The following is a 14,596-nucleotide window of genomic DNA, read 5'->3' on the forward strand; positions in this document are numbered from 1 at the left end:
GAAATGCTTCTTGCCTTAGATAATAAAGGGTTATGCTAAATAATTCCACAAGTAAAGGCTTGGGGTATAGTGATTACTAATTGATGGAATGCAACATATAGTTGCTGTTTGGTTTTGAAATGTGCTTTTTCCTCTTCTCTGCTTGGCTGCTAAAATCTCCGTTCTGTGGAGTGCCTACATACAGAGCTCCTATCTCTTTATGCCTATAACAAATGGCCACTTCTTTCCCCTAATTCTAGTTTTTAATGTGTTCTAGTTTTCAATCCTTGCACCTTACTACTTCAGAAGAGTGGACTTAACACTTTTGCCACAAACTCAAATTCAGTTTTAAACTGTTAAAAAACCCTATGATTTCCAAAGTGTTGAGAGGGTAAGGAGTAGGGTTAAAAGTTAACGTGGAGGACATATTTGTAGGATCCATCTAAATGGAGAGCTGGACACAGTACTGTTGTAGATCAATACTTGCATAGCACTTACGTGCTCCAGTTGGCTGAACGCAGTTACCCATAAGGATTCAGGAAACTGCATAATTGAGAGAGGGCATGGTGTGCTAAATCTCTGTGCCATCATTGGTTGAGTTGATTCTACTTCAATAAAATGTACTCGAAATTTAGCAAATTTTAATCCTCCTCCTAATGGATACATTATAATGATCAACACATGGACTTAATTCCAGCTCCTGACTATTGGCTTTAAAAAAGCATGTGCCACATTAAAGTCTAATTAAATACTAAGAAAAGATCCAAATACTAAGAAAAGATTTTTGCACTTTCTCTCATAAAGGAGAAATTGTACTTGCTCTTTCTTTGTGGTAGTGTGGGCAGGTGATAACAGGAAATGGGGAGCCGGAATTCCTGTGTTCTACTCCTGGCATTTCATTGGCTCACTAAATTGTATGCCTTAGTTTGCCCATCTGTAAAGATTGTAAAATGTCCTTTTTTGTAGGGATGTTTGGAGGCCTAATTAAGTGTTAATAAAAGCACTGTGGTATCATTAAATGAAAGGCATTATAAAAGTGTATAAAACCGTATTATGCTTATAAAACCACTTTTTAAATTACAGGCCCTTTTGGAATAAATCATGGAATTGAGCTTCATTCAGATGTGGTAGAATATGCTAAGGAAAAAATGGAGAGCTTCATAAAAAACAGCGATATCTTTGATAAGTAAGTATCTCATTTGTTCAGTTTATTTTGGAACTAGAAATGTATGTGGGTTTATTTTTTAAACCGAGGCACAATATTAAGGAAAAAAGGCATCTTGCAAATGTTAACATCTTACTAATGTTCATTATTGGAAATCAAATTTAAATGTTTGTGTGATGTATTTAAAGTGAGGTAAGTGGAAGATTAAAAATATAGGGTTTTTAAAAAAGAAATTTTTGTTTGAGTTTATTTGGCAAAATCTGTCTTTCTGCCTGCCTACCTGCCTGCCATAAACTCACTTGTAGTGTTATATTGTGTTCTTATGAAACTTCTTCTATGTGAAGATATTGAATACATTTATAACAACTCAGATTAACAGTCTGAGGTACCAGTGTGCTTAGGTATTACTAAACATGAACATACTGCGTGTTTGTATCTGCGAGGCTGTGAATTCTGTGCAGATGCAGTGATACAGAATTCCCTCCAAAGTAATGTGCCCTTGTACCCAGCCAATGGAAGGCAGAAAAGCCCCTCCCAATCCCCGAGAAGGTTCTCACATGTTAAGGAGCAACTAGGCCCTGGCAGGTCTGGTATGTGTTTCTTTTCCATCTTCCCCTACCCCTCAACTTCCAGGTGTTGACCATCCCACTTCTGGTCTGACCAAACATTCCTATGTCCCTACTGAGAGAGGGCCATTCTTGTTAGGGTAGATAGACCAGCAGGGTAAGTTCTATAGATGGTGTGCTTAGTTTTACCTCTTAATTTGCTTGCTTGCTTTTATTACTTTTTAAATCTGCTCTTTAAGGTTATTCTGAGGGTGTGTTTTATATATTTAATTTCCCTTGTTTGCCCAATATAATAAATTACACTATATTTGAAAAGATGAGTGTGTTTCATTACTACAGTCTTCATTTTAGTTCTCGGCACCTCCTGTTATAATTGGAGGGTCGGTGCACCCTAAATTAAATTGGCATGACTCAAGAAGGATTAGAGCCAGAAGAATTGTTTGTTTTTAAGTATTATGGAACAATTAATCCAAGACACATCTGTACAGAAAACTGTGTTATGATTTTCTCTGCTCTAACACTACATTAATGATATTGTACATAAGTTGTAGATGCTGCTGCTTATTAAAACACCCAGTTTTTGGTCATTTTTAACTTATTCAAAAACTGTGTTTGGCCTTGGGGATGGAAGGCAAGCTGGAAGGCAGGAAAAGTGAAGGAAGGATGCAAATCACATTGTCATAAAAATATGGCATTTTTTGAGCTAAATAAGTCAAAACTGGTGGGATTTACTTCTTATTTTCAGTCCCTTTATTTCACTTCATTAAAAAAACTTAGTTTTAAACTCTGAGCTTGGCATGTTCTTACTCATGTTCACTCAAGAATGACTGTGCCTTGTTTGAAGGAATGTTGTTTTATGTTATGGAAGTTTTGCAATCAACTGAAAAGTAGTGGGGGTTCATGAACACTTATTTTGGTATGGTGTTCTGAATGTTACTCCTATATTAAGGTTATAGTTAATTCATTACTTTAGCTGCAAGTGACGGTATTACACTGTGTAACTAGCTCATAAGCTTAATGTATGTATCATACAGAAAGTTGTTATGCCCATTAACAAGTTTGCATCTCTTACATCACAGTGTGTTACTCAACCAGGCAATGACTAAGACAAAAACTGAACTAACAAACAAAATTCTGTTAAGTGTTCCTTAATAAAAATGTATTTGGTAACCACTGAGTTACCACAAATGCAAGAATAAGTTATTGGCTGTCAGCAGATGATGTTTTTTTTCTTTCTTGAGTATCTCTGAGTTTCGCTATTTTCTTTGAAAATAAAGTTGATTGTACTGCATTAATACAGTATTTGGATGAGTGATGATATCTTCAAGACCTGATACTTGATGTTCTAAGTGAATTGTTCTTTTGATCCTCCTAATTTAGTTATAATATATATAAAAATTAAAATGGATGCCTGTCCTGAAGACCTAGTAGGAGCTTGTGCAGGATTCTTAGTCTGGTTCCTGCTGCTTGGTTACCTTGGTTTCTGTGGCTTCAGTTGATAAATAATATACCTAGGTTGTGGATACTATGGTCTATGACTTCTGATCTCAGTTGATTCATGTTGAATCTTCTCAATGCTTGGATGAGAGGAAAAAAGTGTTCATGAAAGGCATGCAGCGTGTTTCACCTAGAGTGCTGGCTTGAACTCAGTCTGAGACCACATTGACTGAAAATAGTTTTCATCTGCTTGTTTGGTGGTATTCCTGAAACTAATTATATTTGAGGTTCTATTTCAGATGTACTGACAGGGCAATGTGTGGAAATTTTGTATTGCTACTTCCTGTCTTTTAGCTATTCATTGGATGACTGGAAGTCTTTGGGCCTGACTGCCATTCTCAGGAAACTAAAATATGTTTTAAAATTCATTTAGTTTACCTTAAGCTACTTAAGAAGCATCAAAATAAATTTTAAATACACATTTTAAGAGGAGGTTCTGCAATATGCTGAATAATATGAATATGCTGTTCTGGTCTGTTCTAGTCTCTTATAAGCCATAATCTTTCTGTGTTGAACATTTCTGTGCACAAATCTGATGGAAGCAGGAACTATATTTCCAAGTGGCAAAAATTTCAGTATTTCTGTACTTGTCTTTGTGGTCATGTCTTGGATAAAAATATAAAAACCCTTCAAAGAAGTTCATCAGTGCATCATCAAAAAGTGCAGTGAAATGCCTTGTTGCTTGGCATAGTTCTTTCTATTTAAATTTTTGGCAACCTGTCACCAAACAAAAATCTATACATATCTGTGGAACAGTTTCTAGATGCTTTGTGAATTTCCAGCCAGCATATGAGGATATTGCTTGGGGATCCTGTGACTAAGACCTGTTGTTTAACACAGAGTTCTTACAACATAAACAAATGGGATTATTTGAAGTGTATAATATATACCTTTCATCTTTATTTTTTCCTATAAAACATGCAGAAATCCCATATTGTGTAGCATAACCTATCTTTTTTTTCCTCCCTATTTCTGATGATCAAATTCATAGACAAGATTAATTTCTTAACACGTGGAACATGTTTAGATCAGAGAATTGAGAGTGCTACAAAAGTATCATATTCATCCCTAAATGGATTTGGGGTGTAGGGGAGACAAGCATTCTCCTTTTCTTCTATGCTTAGTGAGATGGACTCCTGAGACTTCAGCTGCCATCTCTTGGCCCTTCTGAAACTGCTTCCTTACAAAAACACAACTCAAATTCTTGCTTTAAAAAGGCAAATCATTCTATTAATTGTATGTATTTATATTCATATCCAACCAATCTGTAAAGTTTTAATTCATTTTTGAATGGATTCATTTGATAAACTGAGAATCAAGACAGCACTTTACTTGTCTGTATCACAAGATAGTTTTACCTCTAGAAGCAAACTAGATAGAAAGTGCTCTGTGATTACTCTTTGAAAAGATGTGTTGTGAAAGATTGCTTATTTAGGCATTACATGGAAGGACCTTCTTGATCTGAGTTTGACGTGGTAAGAATCGCTTCCACATTTGAAATTTTGAGCAGGGATGTATGCCGTCTAAGGAAAAACTCATTCCTTAAGAAGGCTCTATCTAAAGCACATTATGTGCAAAGTGTTAGGCCCCCACTTCACCTGTTTATTGAAGGGGAATATGTTGTCTTTTCTGCTCCCAGTCGGCTTCTAGACCTAGAATATTCATCTCGGAGGGAGAGCCACAGGGCAGGGCTAGGTCGCCCATCTCCTAGCATCCTATCAAAAACCAAACGTGTGTAAGCTGCAGAAGTGCGTGCTGTGAAAGAAATATCAACACTCTTCTCAGGATCAAAAGAAATTATCGCTACTCTTCTAAAGAAACAACTGCAATGGTAAGTGACTAGGATTCTAGTACTACTTCTGGGATAAATGTTATGGGTGGTAAGACTTCCTTCTGAAGTCTTTTAGTAAGTTGTATCTACCCTGGGAAAATGAAACTTTCTATTATCAATCTTCCAACATCATTCCATGGTCTCCATTAAAATTTGGTTCATTTTAGTTAGGACATAGTGAAGACTAAGTTCTCCTTTTGTAAATCAAAAAATAGCCATATGCAAGGAGTCATCAAAGAAGAAAATTGCCTTCATTCAGCTGCATATGATTATCCTGCTATAAAGACAAAAGTTGTAAGCAATCAAAAAGAAAAAGGAAAATTAACCATGCATTTAACCCAAAAGAGAAAAGTAAGCCCTGACCCCATTTCAGGCTCTTGGATCTTGTGTTATTTTAGAGGGGATGAACTGTCATTGAGCTTTACTAATCTAACAAGGGTCTAGGTCTTTACTGATCTGACAAGGATCAACAGAAACAGATTATTCATTAGAATTCGCTGACACTAAAAGAGTGTGGCAAACATTTGTTTGTATTCCTCAGCACCCATCATCTGGAGATGTTACAAAGGAAGGATATTTATAACCATAATGCCTAAACATGGATATCACAACAAGTCTTACCAAAAATAGATGCAGCAACTGAATCTGCCAAGTACCCATTTTATATGACTTGAAGAAATCTGTTCCAGTTGAAGAAGTTCCCTACACAGAAGCATTGTACAAAGATCTCCTAGAAAAATATAGAAAAAGGGACACTGGTTCCATTCAAACTTTTTTTTGCTGCTAGAAATTTTGATAGGAATAGAATTATCAACTAAGCCAAAGGAAGTTAGTCTAACACAATCAAACTATAGGTCAACAGCAAATATCACCAGCTTCATATTTTGTAATGCATATTTATGTTGTATAAATTGAGATTTCACTCTATAAAACAATATGCAATATTTCAATTGAAAGATTATCTGCTTTCCAAATTTTCATCACACAATTTGCTGATGGGAAAACTTGAGGCACTAAAGTATGATGGCAAAAGAAATGGAGAAGGGAGTAGTCTTCCCTTTATTCAAAACTTTTAACACCCACAGTGGAATCCAGTGTAAATAATTCTTTCAAAATCTTTGTTTCTCCATTGTCTAGATGTATGGTGTGACATATTTTAAATTCTGGAACAGAATTAGAAGGTCTGACAAGTCTAGACATAAGTATTTGTAAGAACAAGTGTTTGAATCACAAGTATTTGTTTCCCAGAGGCAAAGAGATAGTGAGAAATTAGTTTTTGCTCATCTCAGTTAAATGAATGGATGAAAACCTCAACGAATTAGCTTTCAGATATGATATCTAAGGATAATATCATATATTCATTACGTCAGTTTTTATCCCTTTAGTCTTCTACTCCAAAATTGTTTGAATTGTGCTTGGGTTTTATATGATTTGGAGTATTTAATGCATTAGTTTTAATAAATGTGTAAGACGAAGTGTGAAAAAGCATTAGAGGTGTAGCTGATAGTTACAGATAATGTTTCTAAGCCTATTGCATTCGTTGTTGTAGTGGATGTATAGTGTTGCACGTCACTTCAGATTTTAAGGATTACTTGCTTTCATGGGTTTACTAGTGTTAGTCTGCTCTTCAGATTGTTTTCCCCAAAACTTTAGTGTTTATGCCATATTTGATGGAAAAGAGGACAGTGGAGTTTTTAAGACTATATTTTCTTATTAAAGCAATAATAGTCAATAATTAATAGTAACAAAGATGGCAATTAAATACTATAGAAAAAGAATCAATGATAAATGCCCCCCAAAGCTATATACCACTCTGAGAAAAGCCAACTCAAGTGGTTTGGGGAGAAAATGCTATTTTATTCAAAAATACAGATATAAAGTATTTATCTGTACAGTACAGAGAAACACATGAAAATGAGCTTAAAAGATTTTGTCGGTCTTCTAACCATATGAAGTACTATAAACAAGAATTTACATGTTCATAGTCATCTTGTAAAATTATATTTGTCATTGTGATCTCATATTGAATAATGATGACATTTTTCAATCCCTTATAGAATACCTTAGTTTTTGACAGTTGTTCACTAACACAGTCAGAAATTTCTCCCAAAATACTTTTGAGAACAGTGTGAACAATGGAAATACCTTTCTGGATTGGGCAATATATGACAAGCATCATTTTAAGCTGATAGTCCCTTAAGAACTCCGAAGCACAACATGGAACTGAGGAGTAGGAATAGTTGTATGGGTATATCAGAGGTTAACAATGAGGCACATAGTGATATCAGAGAGCAATTTTTCAGCCAGTCCTACAAAAGGACATGGGAATTGTTAGAAGCCTTTGCTCAATAATATTTTAGCAATGTAAATACATATACAACATGAACGTTAATTGGCTAAACTGATAAATGCTGTGCTTCTCCAGGAAGAATTCAATTTTCATTGAAGACATGGCATGCAAGTGCAAACTTTCAGAGATACTGAAAATAGACTAATTCAAAACTATTACTTTAATTTCTAAGATCAAGATGAAATCCTTATAATGCTGTGGCTATAATATGGCCAAAGGGATCATTCTTTTTTGGACCCAAGAGACCAGAATGCTTTACTACTTACCAAGAGAGAGAGAGTCTTGCAAACCAGATGGCTTTTTTATATTCTATCTCCTCAATATAAGTTTGACTTTGACTTTAACATTTATGGATAAGATACCAACAGTAAAAATGTATGAAAAAGAAACCAAATGCTAGAAGAAAAAAATAGATACTCTAGCAAAGAATAATGCCAACATCTCGAAAATCTAAAAGGATGTTTTGAACATATGGATTCTTGAGGATTAATTCTAGAATCTGCATGCTCTCGCCATAAGATCCTGGAAAGGTATAAATCTGAGACTTGTGTAGGAAATATTTTTATCCTGCCTAAATTTCATACTATACGCAATTGCCAATGCTTTTAAGAGACTGAGTTTAATTTTATTCATTTTTAAAAACTATTTCTATGGACTATCAATGTCTGATTAATAATTTGCTTTAAAAATATGCTCTGTATACCAAAGCTTAATTTCTTTTTTTTGGCCACAAGAAATTGGCCTGTCTTAGTCCAGGCATAAAAAGGGTAAAGTAATGGCACAACTGGAAGCACATAGGACGACAAAATCTCCAGTGCTTTTTAAATTTGAAATTCCAAATTATTTTCTCCGTCTGTGGGGACGGACGGACAGAGACACGCGCATTGGAATCGAGTATCAGCAGTTGCCCAGAGGGCAAGTTAGAACAAAATGGAATAATGTTATCCACGTCCAGACACTAGCTTGTCTAGATGTACATACCTTAAGTATATACATCTTGAAGATTCTCTGAAAGGTTGTTGTTTTAATAATTGAGAGCTTGTGTGCTCTCTCTGCTAAAATTAATTATATAAAAAAATCACAAGAAATATCAGCTGTGCAGCTCCCTGAACTGTTCATGTTCAAGATCTCATTTACAGAGGGTAAAACACAAAACCCTGATAACAGGTTTTTTGTAAGAGGAAATATGTTTTAAAGTTGTAATTTGTAATTTTTGAAGTCTACTTACATGTGTTTTCTTAGGATGACCTTCCCCCCCCCCCCCCCCCCTTCTGGCTAGAGTATTCTGTCTCTCTATGTCGGTGGTGGGGAGCTCAAATTATCCTCTCAAATGCGGGGTCATGAATAGGGACTGCTGCAAGCCCCCCAAAAAACACAGGCTGAAATGGCCCCCCTAGACCAAATGTGCAGTTGTTGACTCCCTGTTATAGTCTGCCACAGGTCATGACCCATGCTCCTTCAAAGTGTTCCGTGCAATGGACACAACAGGAGCCTCTGGATGATTGTTGGGTGCCTATGACCAGCAATAACTCTTGTGTTGAGCTTAATTGGTGCGAAAGGCATTGTCTATCCCCATAGAAATGAATTTCAGCCTTGAAGATTTGGGACTTGAAGATATATTTTTTCATTTTTTATTTTCAGAAAAAGTTTTGGGGCAACTTTTGATAGCTGAATACGTAAGTGTATAATTCTGTTTGTCTTCCTTCACCCATCCTTGGAGGAAGGAAAGTATCAGAATCAAATGTTATGAAATGGATAAGATAAAACCTGTCTAGAAGTTATTGAAGGAACATTGCCGAAAAGTGGTTTTAATTTTGGTTGTATAAGATCCATCTCTACTGCAACTTTTGAGAAATTAGTCTAGTAACATTGGTTGGGTGAATAGAGATGATTGATTGTTTTAAGCAATCAATTAAAAGTTCTATTTTTCCTCATCACCACTTTTGTTTTGTTTTGTTTATTTATTCTACAGTCTCAGGAGTAGAAACTCTGGGCCTAGTTCTCATTTATATTAAAGTCCATATACATGAGCTCTGGCAATGAAAAGTAAATGAGAATCGAGTGCCATGTCTTTGTGCATGTGTTAGAGGGACTGATCCTGTTATTTTTGTGACCTAGTCCAAAATAAATAACTACACTAAAAAAGAAAGTAAGCAAGATGACTACACAGTTATCAGTTTGGAAAATATTACACGTTTGTATGAGTCAATGGAATGACTCATGAGTGAGGGCTGCAAGGTTGGAGCCTTGATTTGGAAAGTCATTTTGGATTAATCTTCTGGAGGAATGATACTCTAAATCAAACTTGCTTCAGTACTGTTCAACTACTTCTCTCTGTGATAGAGTGGGATATTACTGTATTGAATTGTGAAGGTTTTTATACCTGTGTACTGTGAGCACATTTGTTTGGACTTGCCCAAGGGCAGGCTGTTATGCTGCACTCCAGAGAGCTGCCATACCTGGGAAAGCTGTTTACTCTTCTCACTGACAGGTCATTGCTGACAGATGTTGACTTTGACACTCACCTATAAGCCTGTTCCTCCTGGAATAATGGTTCTACAGCATCCCCAGAAAGAGGGTTTGGGTGGAACAAGTGTGATCCGTGGCTATGTATCTTCATAATTTGCATACATGGCACAGAGACAGAAAGCCCTATGTCAGATCAGGGTTTTACTCTGTGCAGGTGGGTATACTGCTACACACAAAGACCTGAGACAGAGAAGGAGGGACTCTGCTGATGCACACTACAGACTCACAAAAGATTTAGCACATATTATTGGAAAGCGCTTTTTAGAAATTTAGGATCAAGAGATATTTAAGTCTTGATTAATTTCAGAGTAAATGTTACATTCTTCTGCTTAAGCCTTTGTTCTTTGCTTTTCTGCCATGTCGTGTCTGATGGGGTTAAACAAATATGTCCTAATTTCCTGTAGCCTAGGTGGAGTTCTGGGAGATTGTGGAGATGCAACGTGGGAGGCTCAGGAGGATTCAGACACTGGTTTCTGGACTTTGACATCCCAAAAAAGGGCATGAGAGAGTCTGAGCCTGAGAGTGTATGCCCTGGAGCAAGGGTGGGCAAGAGGCTGCCAGCAGGCCGGATCCAGCCTGCAAGCCACTAGCTCCAGCCTGCAGCCGCCTCACTGAAGCCCTTAGGCAGAGAACAGACTATGCTTTAAAAAGCCATCTGTTCTCCATTCCGGATGGCTGGGGAGGGAGGAGGGAGACTTCTCATGCTATTCCCACCCCCTCAGTAATATCTCTTCACTCCCATTGGCCAATCTCTCAGTTTCTGGCCAATAGGAGCTGAGAATTTTTGCTGGGAGCAGGGGCAGTGTAGGATGCCTTCTCCTTTTCTCCTTGATTCCCTCCCTCTCATGCCCAGAGCGGAGCCACGTGGAGCAACAAGCAGCCTGCAGCAGACAGTCTGCCTCAGCTTTCTGCTGGTAAGCACCGCCCAGCCAGAGCCTCCCTCTGGTACCCCACCTCCTCTCTTCCCCAACCCTCTGCCCCCCCCCACATACGCAACCCCCCGTGACTCCTACTCCAGATGACATCCCAAAATCCTCCCCCCAAGTTTCCCTTCTACACCCAGTCTCCATCCCAGACCTCAGAATTCCTCCATTAATATCCTAGAAGAGTGTGGCCCTCAACCACTTTCCAAAATCTTGGCATGCCCCCCCCCATCAAAAATTATTGCCCACCCCATCCTAGAGTCCAAGAACTAATAAATAGAAACTTTCCATATTCACCTAGCTCAGTAATAAGGGAGACTCAGTGATTGGGTCTGCTGGGTGTAAGCTAATGAGTTGCTAGCCCAGTTTGTATTATCTTCTAATCAAGGACTTAATTCTATAATAAACATTTCTTTACCCTCTTTGCTTGTTCTATCATGTACATAATATAATATATGTTGGACCTCCCTGGTCCAGCATCCTCGGGACCTGACTGGTCCCGAATGAGGGATTTTACTGGACCAGGGGAGGTCATTTCTGCCCCCGCCACTGCCCCCCCCCCAAGCTTGACTCCACTCCTGGCCCGGCCACTGGCTTCTTGTACAGCTCTTGTACAGCCCCCACCAGACACCGATGGTACTCCAGCCGCTCTGCCACTGGTGCAGCTGGACACCCGCAATAAGGCATCCAGTCGCCCTACAGCCAGCCCAGCTGGGCTCCTGGACCCCACAGGGGTTCTGCCTCCAGCCCTCCACCAAGACTCTCTGGTCCAGTAACATCCGTGGTCCTGCCATATCATGGATGTTGCCAGACCAGAGAGTCCCAATTTGGATACAAGTGAAACAAAAATTAACCTATTAATTACTTTCTTGAAAGTAAACACATTGCTCCAAATTAGTGAATGCTTAATTTTTATTTCAGTAGTAATATTTCATTGTTGTTTCATATGGAACATCGTGTTTTTAAGGTGAGAAATGAACTTGAACTCCTTGTTTCTGTGATGCATCTTTGACTGCCAATGAAATTGTCCGAAAAAGCACATCCGGTTTCTCTTGGATTCATAGACATGTTATACTGGAGAGAATAAATTAAGAAAACATTTTTTCATGATTGTGTCTTCAAATGCAAGCTATCAAAATGTAGTCACTACAGTTTGGAGGGGAAAAAGTGTTTATGGATTGCTAATAAGCTGTAACAAAATCAAGTGTAGTATGGCTATTGGCCAAATATGAAAAATCAGAGGAACATTATATTATTTTCTGATCTGCGCTTCTGGCTGGTGCCCATCTAAACACCAAGGAATTCTTCCTATTCCTATATTATGAATAACTGGAATTTTAATTTCTGATATTCTTGGAGGTCCTGCCAAACTCATAATGATAGTATCCAATTCCATTGCATAAACTGATGCTAACATTCTCCATATTAGCAGGGCATCTGACCAGCATTATCTAAGTATTTTCTTGGCATATTGCATATGAAATCATGCAGCGAGATTTTTCTAAACACTGTTAAAAAAAATCCAAACCACAATGGTAAGCACATTAGGTGTTTTAAAAAGTGTAATGGAAAGATGTGAGACAGTGATAATCATTTTTAAAGCATTTATTCATTTATTTGTATTACAGGTGAATATTTGTATTATAGTCAGCTTTATGTAATATTCTGCAGTAATTATGGGAAAAACAAGGAGTATGGTGTGAGGAGCATTACTAGCAGATGTAGAGAAGCGATTATTCCCATTTATTCGGCTCTTGTGAGGTTACATCTAGAGTATTGTGTCCAGTTCTGGATCCCCCACTATAGAAAGAATGTGGACGCATTGGAGAGGGTCCAGCGGAGGGCAACCAAAATGATTAGGGGGCTGGAGCACATGACCTATGAGGAGAGACTGAGGGATTTGGGTTTGTTTAGTCTGCGGAAGAGAAGAGTGAGGGGGGATTTGATAGCAGCCTTCAACTTCCTGAAGGGAGGTTCCAAAGAGGATGGAGAAAGGCTGTTCACAGTAGTGATGGATGGCAGAACAAGGAACAATGGTCTCAAGTTACAGTGGGAGAGGTCTAGGTTGGATATTAGGAAAAACTATTTCACTAGGAGGGTTGTGAAGTACTGGAATGGGTTACCTAGGGAGGTGGTGGTATCTCCATCCCTAGAGATTCTTAAGTCTCAGCTTGACAAAGCCCTGGCTGGGTTGATTTAGTTGGGATTGGTCCTGCCTTGGGCAGGGGGCTGGACTTGATGACCTCCTGAGGTCTCTTCTAGCTCTATGATTCTATGATAGAAGAGACTGCTGCAACCAGGCTTATAGGTTTCCTTCTTCCAACTGCTGCGGCAGTGATTCTGTGTTTATTGTCAGTTGCTTAAATTGGAAGAGCAGTGGAGGTACAATACAGTGATTTGAACGTAGAGTATGTTTTGTCCTTTTAAGGGAAAGATACTCTACGGAAATGGATTAGGAAAAGAAAAACTCAGCAAAGCTCTAAATGCTTTTTTAATGTTTAGCATATGAAGTATAATAGAGAAGTTTTCATACTTCTCTAAAAGAGGTTTTATCAACTGAAGTCTAAATGAGACCCTGTTTCAGTGATTGGTCTCCTACTACATCAAAAGTTTGTATTAAACCTCTTGTGGGCAACTCTTTTTCAACTGAATTAGATTTGGGGAAACATTTGATCTCTTAAACATAGCTCTGGGCAAGTTTACACTTCTTATAAAATAGATTTAAACTGTAAGCTTTGTATTAAGAGTTTTCTGGGTTACTTATGGAGTCAGAAAACGAGTATACCAATAGGAGGTGAAACACAATAGGAAGTAAGCATTACTGTTTCCTTTGACTCACAGATTCTTTAATATTCTAACTTTAGTTTCATAGTTCCTGTATGTTTTTCCTACTCCAGGAAGAACAGGTCAATTCAGGAGGCTACTCTGGGTCAGAGTATTTTATCTATTTTGTGTACGAGTGACATTTTTTATGTCGATAGCTTTTTATTTTCTCTGTTAGACTTTAGCCCTCAGTTCAGCAGTTGATTCATAACAATACGTTATACTACTGAAGTGATCACCATGATTATTTTTTATTCATATTATCATGTGGCATTTGTAGCTTCTTTTAGTCATATACTTAACAGGTCCTGGACCAGATGAAGATCCCTTGCTTATAGTAATGTCTTTCTCTGAATCCCACAAAGGCTGTTTGTTGCCTTAAGGGCCTTCACCAGTTCATTTGGATGAAGACTGCAACCCTGGGCCATAAACAAGGATTTCAAAATACCACAAACCTAGTAAGAATAAAGAGCTGCTGGTACTCCTCCTTGAGCCAACCCTATGATGACTCTAGCCCATAAATCAGAGACGTGTTGTAAAACAGAACTGGTCTGTTCCTCCAATAGGAACACAAAAGTTCATAATGCTCTTTTGGGGGAGCCTCTCACTTATTGGGCTATTTTTGTGGAAAGCTCCCTCCCTCCCTCCTTCCTTGGCTCCTTTGCAGTGTGCCAAAACTTTTCAGAGTCCCTAATCATGACTGCCTTCACTAATTATGGTAGACACTTTGAAAAGGTGTCTGGAATCTCCTCATGTCACTTCTCTAAGGCTACGTCTAGACAGTGGGGCTATTTTGGGATACCAGAAATATCCCAAAAAAGCAATTTCATGTCTGTAATGGGCCTGTTATTTCGAAATATATTTCAAAATAACGGGCGCACTATTCCGGCATCCCTGTAATCCTTATGGTTAAGGGATTTGTCAGAATAGCGC

At 38.0% G+C, this 14,596-nt stretch overlaps 1 protein-coding gene across 6 annotated transcripts in view; it reads left to right on the plus strand.

Moving 5' to 3' along the window:
• PCMTD1 (protein-L-isoaspartate (D-aspartate) O-methyltransferase domain containing 1) overlaps positions 1–14,596 on the plus strand; it is an 80,997-nt gene that overhangs the window by 44,739 nt on the left and 21,662 nt on the right. For 5 of the 6 annotated variants that reach the window (XM_075920714.1, XM_075920713.1, XM_075920712.1 and 2 more), the window contains one exon: positions 1,063–1,165. In XM_075920714.1, the coding sequence (XP_075776829.1) occupies positions 1,063–1,165 (103 nt within the window). Of the gene's footprint in view, positions 1–1,062; positions 1,166–4,897; positions 5,039–14,596 lie in introns of those variants that run through there. The other variant, XM_014577380.3, reaches the window with a different exon arrangement.

Source organism: Pelodiscus sinensis, chromosome 2 (assembly GCF_049634645.1).
Source record: "Pelodiscus sinensis isolate JC-2024 chromosome 2, ASM4963464v1, whole genome shotgun sequence".
Taxonomy (NCBI): domain Eukaryota; kingdom Metazoa; phylum Chordata; order Testudines; family Trionychidae; genus Pelodiscus; species Pelodiscus sinensis.